General features: G+C 27.9%; 2 protein-coding genes across 6 annotated transcripts; both read left to right on the forward strand.

Annotated features, from left to right (window-relative positions):
• The first annotated feature begins 821 nt into the window (after window positions 1-821).
• Window positions 822-4,728, forward strand: LOC108732887 (caspase-8). 4 transcript variants are annotated; one of them, XM_018463884.2, is made up of 9 exons: window positions 822-1,264; window positions 1,323-1,371; window positions 1,430-1,610; window positions 1,712-1,901; window positions 1,954-2,588; window positions 2,900-3,113; window positions 3,424-3,564; window positions 3,622-3,808; window positions 3,868-4,728. In XM_018463884.2, exons 3-9 carry the CDS (start codon window positions 1,458-1,460, stop codon window positions 4,001-4,003), a joined length of 1,656 nt encoding a protein of 551 aa, XP_018319386.1. In that variant the 5' UTR covers window positions 822-1,264; window positions 1,323-1,371; window positions 1,430-1,457; the 3' UTR covers window positions 4,004-4,728. The 4 variants fall into 4 exon arrangements, with proteins under 4 accessions (XP_018319386.1, XP_018319385.1, XP_018319383.1 ...); XM_018463883.2 differs by having other exon boundaries at window positions 822-1,371; XM_018463881.2 differs by having other exon boundaries at window positions 1,323-1,610.
• Window positions 4,729-4,979: 251 nt separating this feature from the next.
• LOC108732862 (CCR4-NOT transcription complex subunit 9) lies at window positions 4,980-8,017 on the forward strand. 2 transcript variants are annotated; one of them, XM_018463856.2, is made up of 8 exons: window positions 5,109-5,210; window positions 5,274-5,352; window positions 5,433-5,600; window positions 5,658-5,795; window positions 5,850-6,027; window positions 6,351-6,545; window positions 6,609-6,700; window positions 7,224-8,017. In XM_018463856.2, exons 3-8 carry the CDS (start codon window positions 5,488-5,490, stop codon window positions 7,399-7,401), a joined length of 894 nt encoding a protein of 297 aa, XP_018319358.1. In that variant the 5' UTR covers window positions 5,109-5,210; window positions 5,274-5,352; window positions 5,433-5,487; the 3' UTR covers window positions 7,402-8,017. The 2 variants fall into 2 exon arrangements, with proteins under 2 accessions (XP_018319359.1, XP_018319358.1); XM_018463857.2 differs by lacking the exons at window positions 5,109-5,210; window positions 5,274-5,352 and adding an exon at window positions 4,980-5,100.
• Window positions 8,018-12,519: the final 4,502 nt, after the last annotated feature.

A 12,519-nucleotide genomic window follows, 5' to 3' on the forward strand; every position in this document is an offset into this window, starting at 1 on the left:
AAGCATTTTAATTATTAGAAACCATTGTAAATATTTTGATTTTTAACATAAATCAATCAGTTTTTAAAACTAAAGTACAATAATTTTTTCTGTTATGGTCGAATCAGATAATTACACCATACAACATGCAACAATAACGTACAACAACTGACAACTGTTCATGCAACTAGTACACACTTCTACACACACATGCGACAGTCTCTTAGAATTTGATTGGTCCACGTTACAAAATTACAAATACAAATAATAATATGTAAGAAAAGTATAATGAGCTATTTAATTTACTTCCTAATCAAAGAAAGAAGAATATTGGGCAGTTTACATGACATAAGCAAATAACGGTAAAATTTTCGTATCACGGGTTTTTTGGAAACTTATTTTTTTTTAGAAATGGTAAAAAATGGCTCACTTATGAAAAGTATATCAGAAAAATCATGAAGGGGGAAAGGAAAGGTGTTTTACACTTTTGAAGAGCATAAAGCTAAACAACAAATACTTTATTTGGAAATTATTGGGAAAAACGAAAAACTAAGTTATAGTGGGTAAAAGTTCTCCCCGTTCCTGACCAACTTTAGGGAGGGATTTTTATCCCACTTTATTAGATGAGTCTTGAAATACACACAGTATTTATTGCCATAATTTTAAAATTACTGAATTACAATGATTATGTACTTTCGTATTTCGTATCTATATACGTAACTATTTCTTTACAAAAAAAATATTATGTTTAAAGCACCTTCCTTCCCCACTACTTTCTTTTGGTAACTTTCTTTTTTATATATTTTTTATAAGTGAGCCGGCATTTCTATAATAATTAATTTCCAAAAAAAAGTTAGATTTTCAAAAAGCACAGTATTAATTAAATTAAATTATGATTGATTATAATGGTTATCGCGATTAGTTAATCTTAATGATAAAAAAGGATTATTAAGTAGGTACGTCTCTTACGTGCCTCTATGGTTGTGTAGTAACTGTGAGTGAAATTCTCATAGGTTATATACCTTTAAAATATTTATTTAGAAAGAAAATTGTTTAACACTGTTCCCCCTGTTTTTCATCTGAATTTCTTATAAATAGACTTCTTCAACTTAAAGCAGTACTACAGGAGTTTAACCGTTAACGGGAATTGCCAAAATGAACCGTTAACTGGGGAGTGTTATCTAAAAATGTTTATTTTTAAAGAAAAATTGCTCAAAACACCAAGCCATTTCTAACAAGAAAAAGTTACTTTTACGAAAAAGGCGTGATACGGATGTTTTACCTTGTATGTATGTCATTGTACATATGTTCTACATATTTCGATGATATTTTCCTTGAGATAGGAAAGGGGAAATCCTTGGGGAAAAAACAAATTTACTAGAATTATAATGGGTACTAGTTTTTCTACTATTTTTTCTGATACATGTTCTGATACAGAAGTTGTATACAGAGATGAAGACGTTTCCGATTCAGAACTGATGGAAAGTGAAGACGAATTAACAATGGATAACATCAACTGCACCATTGATGCTATCAATTCAGCAAGTTCAGGAAATTACCCAATTCATACAAAACATATTACTCTGGAAAATTTGCCATTTATTGAAAAACATTTAGATTTTGATGAAAAGGTATGTCAAACTTGTTTATTTACAGTTATTGAACTAATGTATTTTTTATTTATGAATGTGTTTTGTTGAAGTTCAAACCCTAAAAACTACAATTATTTTAGGTTTCATTGGTATTTTTACTTTATGATAACATCCAAGTTGCATTACAAACTTTACTTTTGTTAAAACATGGTTCAGAAAGTGATGTTATTACAGAATGGGCCAAATCATCTCAGTCGAATCCCTATTGGCATGATAAGTTATTGGAAGCTTTAGCAATAATTCAAAATTTAGCAATCATAAGAAAGTTAGGTAAACAATTCTATCATAATGTAAATTCTGTAATGATGATATACAATTTTAGATATGATGGAAGACATAGAGAGTAGATTTTTACCAAGAAATATGTATGGGCATTTATTTGTAGACCCAATTAAAAAACTATTATACTTGCTATGTGAACATTTTGATTCAAAAACAACCAAAAACTTTGTTTCATACTTACAAAATAAGTACAAAGATTGTAACATACACTACAGCAGTGAAAATTTAGAAATAACACTGTTATCTTTATTAAGTACAAAATGCATATCACTTGATGATATGAGCTCATTTGCCCAAATACTAAAAGAACTTGGTATTGAAGCATTTTATGATCAACTGAAAAAATTTTGCAAAAGTAATGGTTGTGAAGAAATAAAACCATTGAAGAATGGTACTAAGAAAAAATATGCTTTGGAAACATGCCAAAGTCAAAAAAGAATGTCTGATAAAGTTAGCAACTTTTGTGTAGATCAAAATGTTGGAGTTATGGAATTAGGTGGAAGTGATTTTAGCCGTAGATCATCAGTGTCTGCTTCCTCTGAAAATGACTGCAATTCTAGAAATAGGAAGATTTCAAATTCTGATCTATCTTATAAAATTAATGAATATCGGCCTGGTGTTTGTTTGATTATTGATCAGGAAAATTTTTATACTGAATGTGATCAAAATTTAAAGGTACCTATTCCTTTTTTACTGTAATTTAGTATTTCAATTAAATTATATTTAAAATCTCAAAGAATCATTAGTCAATTAGGAAACATTACTTTATAAAGTCAATTTTTTATAATATTGCAACTGACAAAACAAATTTTCTGTTTTAATGTATAAGCAAAAAGACAAAATTCAACAAAAGTAATAATTATTATCACAAATAGATTTGGCTTATTAAGCCTGTTGAAAAAAACTGAAGGTTTCTGTTAGTTAGTAAATTTATCAATGAAATAAAACAAATTGGACACCAACCTTTTTAAAAACAATTTTTATAGGACTTATTGCTACATGATGAAAAACTTGAAGACAGAGTGGGTACTGAAAAAGATAAAGTACTATTAAAAGAAACATTTAAAGCATTTGGATTCACAGTATATATTGAGAAAAACAAAACTCATGCAGAGATTATTACTGTTATAGAGCAAGTAGTAATGAAAATAACTGACGAATCTAGTCTTTTCGTATGTGTATTGAGCCATGGTACTGAAGGTGAATGAATTACTTTTATTTTTCATCGTTACTATCGGATTATCCACTAAACACATTCTTTTATTGCTATTCGTGAACTTTTTCCCCTCACTTCATCTTTACTGACCAATCTCTGTAATCTTCCTTATACTCTTGTTTGAGATAAGTGCAGTAGAGCATGTTTATTTTTAATTATTTGAAAGATCAACGGGTAAACCTCTTATACACGATATTTAGTGTAATAATTAATAATTTTAAGAAGTTTGCAACCTAATAAGAATAAAATAAGCTTTTCAAATCATTAGCTATAGTTAATAAGGAAATATTTTAGGTAAAGTTTATGGAGTTAACAGTATTCCTGTTGATGTTAATAAGATTAAAAATAGCATGTGCAGGAAAAATCTGAAGAATTTAAGAGAAAAGCCAAAGATTTTAATTCTACAAGCATGCCAGGGCAGTAAATGCCAGGAAGGTATAACTACTTAAATGCAATTCTAATGTACTTTTATAAGTAATCATTTCATTTAAGTTATAAATGTTGATATAAATGAGGAAATAGACTCTTTGGAGATGGACAGTCCTGTGGAAGCAATTGCTTATGCTGATATGTTTGTATTTACTGCAACAATTCCTGGTTTTGGTGCAGTGAGAGATAAAAAAAATGGTACTTGGTTTATACAATCCTTCTGTCAAAATTTGAAGAATCACTGGCATGAGTAAGTTAATAATAATATAAATTCGGATTTTTATTTAACTTTGTTAATTTATATAACAGGTATCATTTTGAAGATATTTGTACTCTAGTTCAGCAGGATGTAATTAGTAAAAGATGGGGCTCAAAAGTAATGGTTCCTGAAAAAAAAGGTACCCTATCGAAATTCTTTTATTTACCTGAGTATCATGCAGAATAAGTAACTTAATGTTAATTTAATTTTTAATAACAAGCAGTAATGGATTTACAGAGCTTCAAAAATATTTCAGAAAAACTGCTCATCTCAGTTCTTTTCTGAATATATAAAAAGCCCAAATAGGGTTGTAAATAATTTTATTTATGCAAAACCAACACGTTTTGGTTTTATTTTAAGCAGAACAGTTCAGTGGTTCAAGAAAATGCTCCATAATTAGTTCTGTTATTTTTGAATTATTAATTATGCATTAAATGAATCATAGGAACAACAAGTGCTTTACAAAAATAGTAGATCATTAAGTACAAAAGTATAAAGTTACGGCTAGGACTGTTAAACTAGAAAATTGAATATTTTTTATATCATGTAAGTCATGTGCTGCTTCATTGTGATAAGTTAATAACGAATTTACAAACTTGTAAGGCTTATTTAAAAATAATTGTTTAATCAAGTTATACAAGAGCAAAGTTTCTTTGAAGATGAAATTTTAATTTACTTCCTTTTTTTAATTTAAATTTAACCGACTTATTGTTAGTATAAATCGGAAGCTTTATCGATTAGTAACCAAAACATTTTTATGTAATAGACCGCATGTTCATTATCATTGTTTTTATTGTTCTACAGTTTTATATCCACATAAATTATAACGTGATTTTACTTTGTTAAATTTTTCTGTTAATCGTTGAATTATGTGTAGATTTTTAAACAATAAATGCATATGTTCAGTAAAATATTTTTTTATGAAACAATAAATACTATGTAAATATATGTATATATTGCGTTTTAAAATACTCAAAATCCCCTAACGATTTTGTTGAAATTTACACAATAACTAGTTTTGGCGATCGAGCGTATGCAACCCAACATATACTCTGTATATCCAAGTTGTATTAATTAGAACGAAGCTCAACTTAACGCATGATTAAAGAGATTAGAGTATAACTATAGATTAAGGAAATGTGTACTGTTCACTATTACACCGTATTTGTACGTCTATGGTGTTAGATCATTGGCTTAGAAGTTGTTCGGTATAACATTAAACGTCATTTCTGTAACACAATTATATGTATGTTCTATCGTGAAATTAGCGGTTAAGCGGCAAGGTACATAATAAACTATAACAGACATGCTTAGATTAGGTTAAGCGATTAACTTCATGGTATACAAACAAATGCTGTACTTTTTACATAATATTAATTTTATAATTTTTATGGTGAGATTAATTTAAAAAGTTAAATTGATACAGTATCTTATACATTAAATTTTGCTTTTACAGTTGTTCCATATATTGCATTGATTATATTATAGTTTGAATATTAGTATAAATAGTCAACACTTAACCAACAAGAATATCCGTAGGTATTTTAACAGAACTGCTAATAAACATCGTCTCATTAATAGTATTGAATTATATAAGCCGCTTTTGTTAATTTAGTTTGTTTTGACACGAGAATTATTGAAAAATCGTAACCTCATAACCAAAGTCAGAAATGAGTACTCAACCAAGCCCTGCTAATCAGACAGTTGACAGAGAAAAAATATACCAATGGATTCTTGAATTGACCAACCCAGAAACGAGAGAAAATGCTTTACTGGAACTAAGGTAATTTTATAACATATTATTTAGGAAGGATCTTTTTATAATTCATTTATCGTACAGTAAAAAGCGGGAAGTTGTGCCTGATTTGGCTCCAATGTTATGGAATAGTTTTGGCACTATTTCAGCTCTTCTTCAAGAAATTATAAACATATACCCAGCTATTAATCCTGCTACATTGACAGCTCATCAATCTAATAGGTAAAAAGACAATCGCTTAAAAAAACTGTACAGGTTATTAATAGAACATTTTAGAGTTTGCAATGCTCTAGCATTGCTGCAGTGTGTTGCATCACATCCTGAAACAAGATCACAATTTTTATTGGCTCATATACCTTTGTTTTTGTATCCCTTTTTACATACTGTTTCAAAGACACGACCTTTCGAATATCTTCGTTTAACTAGTTTAGGAGTTATTGGTGCCCTAGTGAAGGTATGTTTACAACAATTTGATTTATTTACCTTAAAAGTATATACATGAATGTTTTAAAAAGTAAGGATAATTTATAAAGTACTTTTAAAGTTTATTTTAAATTTTGATGTAATACAACGTTTTGTAATTAAATGTAACTTGGATGTATTATTTGTTAAAAAACTTTAAAAACAATTACATCATTAATATTAAATACTACAACATGAAATCATCAGTTAGGAAACAAGTGGGTGTTAAATGTGTATACATACATATGTATTATTAAAATACATGAATAATTTTTGTAATTATTTTAGTTTATTAATTTTTTGATTTATTTACAGACTGATGAACAAGAAGTTATAACGTTTCTTTTAACCACAGAAATTATACCTTTATGTTTGCGGATAATGGAATCAGGCTCTGAATTGAGTAAAACTGTTGCAACGTTTATTTTGCAAAAAATTTTGTTGGATGACAGTGGATTGTCGTATATCTGTCAAACATATGATAGGTTTAGCCATGTAGCAATGATATTGGTAAAGTTGGAACTGTTTTTTACCCTAATTAAACTAGAGATCTGTACAATTTTTGTATTCTAGGGTAAAATGGTACTATCATTAGCGAAGGAACCTTCTGCAAGGCTTTTGAAGCATGTTGTTAGGTGTTATTTAAGACTGTCAGATAATCCTAGGTAAGTAAAATTTTATTAACTAACTACAATCATCATTGTAATAGCATAAATTATACAGATCTTTAGATTATTGCATAATTATAAAAAAAAATGTTTGATCTGTAACATTTAGCAAATAGTTTAAAAATAAAACAGAACAAATTCTTTTTGGTATCAGAAGGAAGTCCTGCATAATTTTACTTTATTTTAGTCTACCGTAATCGTGAACAAATTAAACCATCGTTTTTAGAATCAAAAAACGAATGTCCATTGGCCTTAAAAGTTAATATTTTGCCATTACTGCTCCGTCATTGTTATAAATCCCCTATGTATTTGGTACTTCCCCATTTGTGTATGCATTTTTCATAGGCTTGATACAAAATTCTCAAAAGTAATCAAATATTTCTGATTTATTTCCAAATAAGAGCAAATGGTATGAATTACTTATTTTTTTACGCAATATTATTGTAAGAATTCTTTGACAAAATATCGGTTATGTAAAGTTGTTTTAAAAATCTGACAAACTATTTTTTATCATTTAAAGGGCTCGTGAAGCGTTAAGGCAATGTTTACCAGATCAATTGCGTGATAATACTTTCAGTGCCTGTTTGCAAGAGGACAAATCCACAAAACACTGGCTATCACAGTTACTAAAGAATCTCGATACCCCTGGCACAGGTGACCCCAGACAGGTTGGGATATCACCTTTAACATCCCAGTAGCATTTAAGCTTACGTACCTATCCTACAACTGTAAAACGATTGCAGGCTTCCAGCGTTATTTCAAAAATTGAGTGTACAATGTACTCTACTGCCGATTTTCTTTCAGATTTAAATTATTTTAAACATTTTCACTTTTAACTATAAAAGGAGTGTGATATCTGTTTTAGGTTATAGATTTATACATATTTTAGTATTTTTTTTATATTAGTAATATGCCCGAATTGATCGCGCAATTAACATAATTATTATAATTTCGTATGCTTTAAGTTTAACGGTAGATATTTTTTGTGTTGCCATACGATTTATTTAATTTTATTAACGTCCACAAAATCTGCCAAAGAAAAATGTAACAAACAATCAGCAGACGTTATTTATTTGTAGTAATGGACAAGATTCTGATAAGATTGTTTTTTTCAAAAATTAGCCGGATCTACATTTATATCATATTTTACAATATTAAACTAATACTGCTATACAGTTCATGTAGTTTTTAATATTTTGTTATTATGCTCATATACAGTCAGTACAATTTTTTTTTGTTATACAATTGCAACAAATAGTTCACACTGATTTGTGCTCGTCACAATTTGTTTACAATAAAGATTAATATTTTTTTTTTGTAATATTCATATACACATTAGGATTATATAAATTAATGTGGTTCTTATTTTGACAATTTTTGAATTATTACGCCCCTAGGGGCTCATGCCGTTCAATATGAGTATTAAAAAATGTTTCTGTTTGTAAACGTTGAATGTTTATAATTTAATGATAATATACGAATAAGGAATAATGTGTTATTAATTTTTAAACAAAAAAAGAATGAAAGAAACATTATTGTTATCTAACTAAAACTAAAATTATAATAGTCAATACTTTCAATTTTTTTGGAACAGATACTTTGACTGAAGTAAAACAATTGAATATCCAGTGACGAAAACCAATTTTCTAAATCCTATATTATTTAGATACCAAACTTAAATTTCAAACAAACACTACTTAATACTAACGTAAGAATTTTTGAAAAAAGTTTCTTATTCCAGATATTTTTCTAGCAGCGTAAGAAACTTCTTAACAATACCACACGGCATTTTTTTTATTATTTCAAACCTTATTAGTCCTGTAAGCATACAACTTAAAAATTGTCAAAATAAAGACACTTCTAATATACAGTGCTCGAAGAATTCGCAAAATTGGTTTTGGCTATACAATTAAACAAATAAGTACGATTTTTGCTATTCAGCCAATGAACTTCCCAATACATATTTTAAATTAATTTTAAATGGAAAACCTAATAAGAAGATATATACAAAGGTAAGAACAAATTAAATTACGGCTGGTCCAATGTTATGCAGTCTATTTGTTATACAAAAATCGACTTCACGAAATCATAAAAAGACTAGTGACATTGAAACGTAAAACAAAAATTAATTGTGTTTTTCTGATTCTTTATAATAACTTTCCTGTATTAGGAAATTAAAATACAGTTACAATATAGTTATTATTTTAATGTTTTCAATTTATTTACTTTTTAAATTGATTAATATGTTATTTTTGTTAAATTCAGTAGTCGATATTTAATCACATTAAATAAGATTGTACTCTGGATGGTTAACAGACGATACCCGCGAGTTTGTGTGATAGTGCATTTGTTTTATCTTCTCTAATATTTAGTAAAAATTTTATACCATTTTGAATTTGTATCTTACATTCCCGCCAATTATTTGAAACCGTATTGGCGCCATCTTTATTTAAATAGATACGGTAACAGAGTATAACATCGGTGTTAACATCAATGCTTGTAAGATGGCGCATTGTTTACGTTTGCAAAAACAATTCTAATTCAGTTTTTTATTTCTAACTTTAAGCAAATTCATGTAGTGCATTAAGTGAAGGTAACTATATAAATTTTCTCATTTACATAAATGCATTTATTTCTACAACAAATTTTTAATGCATAGATACATTTATGATACTAATCGAAAAGTTACTGTTTCCTAAGTTCAAATACTATTTAATAATGGGGGAATTGGACTTTGGTTGATAAATATCAAACAAAAGATACGTTTGAATTTTATTATACNTGTTAAAATTTAAGAATTTATATTACCTATTAAGTAACAAGCATTATAATAGTACTAAGAAACAAGAAATTGTTATATAAATTTATTTTAGAATGTTACATATTCTTGTAACTAAAACTTTAGGATTTTCTACATAGAACTTGGCACCCGTATAGATCTCAATCTATGACGCATACTTGTAATTTTGAACTTGGCTCTCATTTCAATGTAATTGCATTTTCTGTTCAAATAAGTAAACTAACGATTATTCAACAAATGATTATTTTTATTGGTTGACGAAAGATCAAAAAAATTAAAAGTGCTTTTGCAATTTTTGTCGCGAATGTTTCTGAGGCGGGGCTGGAGTAATAATCTAGTGAACCTATAGCATGTACACACTTAAGTGTACCGCATGCACATTGGTGACTTAAAATAATCTTTAGCCTTGCAGAAAAACTTGACTCATACACTCAAAATAAGTAATTGTTTCGGTGAACACGTGTGTAAAAAAATAATTACTCACACTTCACGAATAGGTATTTAACTGGAATTAACATTTTCTACTTACAGGTACATCTATAGATTTTTTCAAAAAGATATTTTGTATTGTAAATTGTGAATAGGCACTTTAATTACTTTATTAACATATGTTAATGTGAAAAAAAGTACATGTAATATTTTTGGCAGTCTAATAATAATATACTTTGCATATGTATAATAGGTAATTAGGGTTGTCATTGGTAAAACTGTTTTACTTTTACCACTTCAGTCTCGTGTTCCCTTTTTTTTTGATTTTGGTTATTTTGCTATGTATAGGCTGTAGTAAAAACTACAGTGAATCAAAAGGTATCAATAAAAAATTATCGAAGTTTTATAAATGTCGCAGTCAAATTCCTCCATTCCGCCATTTTTATAAATTGCGAATTGAATATGGTGATCGAGAAATGGTACTGGCTGTTTGAACCAATTAAAGTGATGGTTTTCTTCTTTTTCTCTTAGAAGACATTGTCGCGTATCCAACAAAATATTAAAAATAGAAGTTAATGGTCCCAAAAAATATAAAACAAGATTAGGTAAAGACAAAATGTTTGCTATTGTTATATCTGTCCACTATAAAGAAAATCCCTTTACAATAATCCTAAACAAATTGTTGCATACAAATTTTTAAACTTAGTAAGTGTTAATTTTTAGTTAATTATTTATCTGCTATCATGTAAGCTATAAAGTAAGTAGTGGTGAGCTAAAAACTAAACATAAGGATACGTACAAGGATAGAGAACGTGCGACCTCCGTAGGGTTCTTGTGCAGCTATTGACGTATTAGCTAGGAAATTTTTGTGTGGGAGTTGATCTGCCAATATAAATTTCAATTTCGGTTATTCAATTACAGATCAATTACCTACTGTTATATTAAATCAAGGGAAGCCTAATAATAATTGAATTTACTGTTTTCCTGATATAAAGCTACATTTAAAACAAAACGCTATAGGCTGTAGAATAGTCAATATTTAAAAAAGGAAATAAAAGGCAATCAGAATTTAATAATTAAAATTTAGTCCCAAATCGCTAAAGAATGCAATAGTGCATTTGTTTTATCTTCTCTAATATTTAGTAAAAATTTTATACCATTTTGAATTTGTATCTTACATTCCCGCCAATTATTTGAAACCGTATTGGCGCCATCTTTATTTAAATAGATACGGTAACAGAGTATAACATCGGTGTTAACATCAATGCTTGTAAGATGGCGCATTGTTTACGTTTGCAAAAACAATTCTAATTCAGTTTTTTATTTCTAACTTTAAGCAAATTCATGTAGTGCATTAAGTGAAGGTAACTATATAAATTTTCTCATTTACATAAATGCATTTATTTCTACAACAAATTTTTAATGCATAGATACATTTATGATACTAATCGAAAAGTTACTGTTTCCTAAGTTCAAATACTATTTAATAATGGGGGAATTGGACTTTGGTTGATAAATATCAAACAAAAGATACGTTTGAATTTTATTATACTTGTTTAAAAGTAGAATAAAATTGTTGCTTAATATTATGTTATACTATTAGTAATTACATTGAATATAAAATATACATACATATATAGTAAGTTCTGAATGTTGATTATTTAATAGTCGTTACGAAAAATAACAAATTTAAAAGTTTCTCTGGAAATTCCTGATTTAAACTTCTTTTATTTTCAAGATAGGTAACAATAAAATATTTTTTTAATTAATTAGGTATAGCTGTTTCGTCTTTTTTTCGTTGGAGAAGAAACTAGTGCTGGAAAGTGATGGTTTTGTAAGATCTACTTCAGGTAAGATACGTACATAGGTACATAAATTAACTGCATTTATAAAAAAATGAACCTACTTTTGAAACTGTAAAATAACCTTCTTAATGAAGTGCCTATAAAATTACCATCGAAATTGAAAGCATGTAATAATTTATTGGATAATAACATAAAACAATTTAATATTGGTAGGCACTTACAAAAGTTTTTAAAAAATACATTTTTGTATTGATGTTGTTTTCGAAAATATTATCAAACACCAAATGAGCTAAACTTAACACCTAATATGTTGATTGACATAATTATATTAATTTTATCTAAGTATTAACTTCAAAAATACAGTGGCGGCTGCTATATATGGCCAAAAAGGTACTTAAGCATTCTTTTAAAAAAATAGTTTTCGTTTTATAATATACCTAATAATAATAATGTTAAAATTCCAAAAAATATGATCTGTAAAAAGCACTTATGAGGCATCTAGAATCTTTATTAGTTTCTCCGAATACGTGTGATTACCTATACCTATTGCGTGTTCTCGACAGAATTCTGAATTTTACCTAATTATGAAATGCAATTTTATATACTAAACAAAATCGTGTCTTAATACCTGCATGTACAAGACAATACAGTTTTGGCGAAGTACGAAGTACATGAAACAGGCAATCATGCAAATTCTACAGCTGTATTTTAAATTAGAGGTTATGTTATGTATATCGTATAATAATTGTTGATAATTGTTCGTTCTTCGGTGTGAAAAGTGT

Source organism: Agrilus planipennis, unplaced genomic scaffold (assembly GCF_000699045.2).
Source record: "Agrilus planipennis isolate EAB-ADULT unplaced genomic scaffold, Apla_2.0 scaffold31, whole genome shotgun sequence".
Classification (NCBI taxonomy): domain Eukaryota; kingdom Metazoa; phylum Arthropoda; class Insecta; order Coleoptera; family Buprestidae; genus Agrilus; species Agrilus planipennis.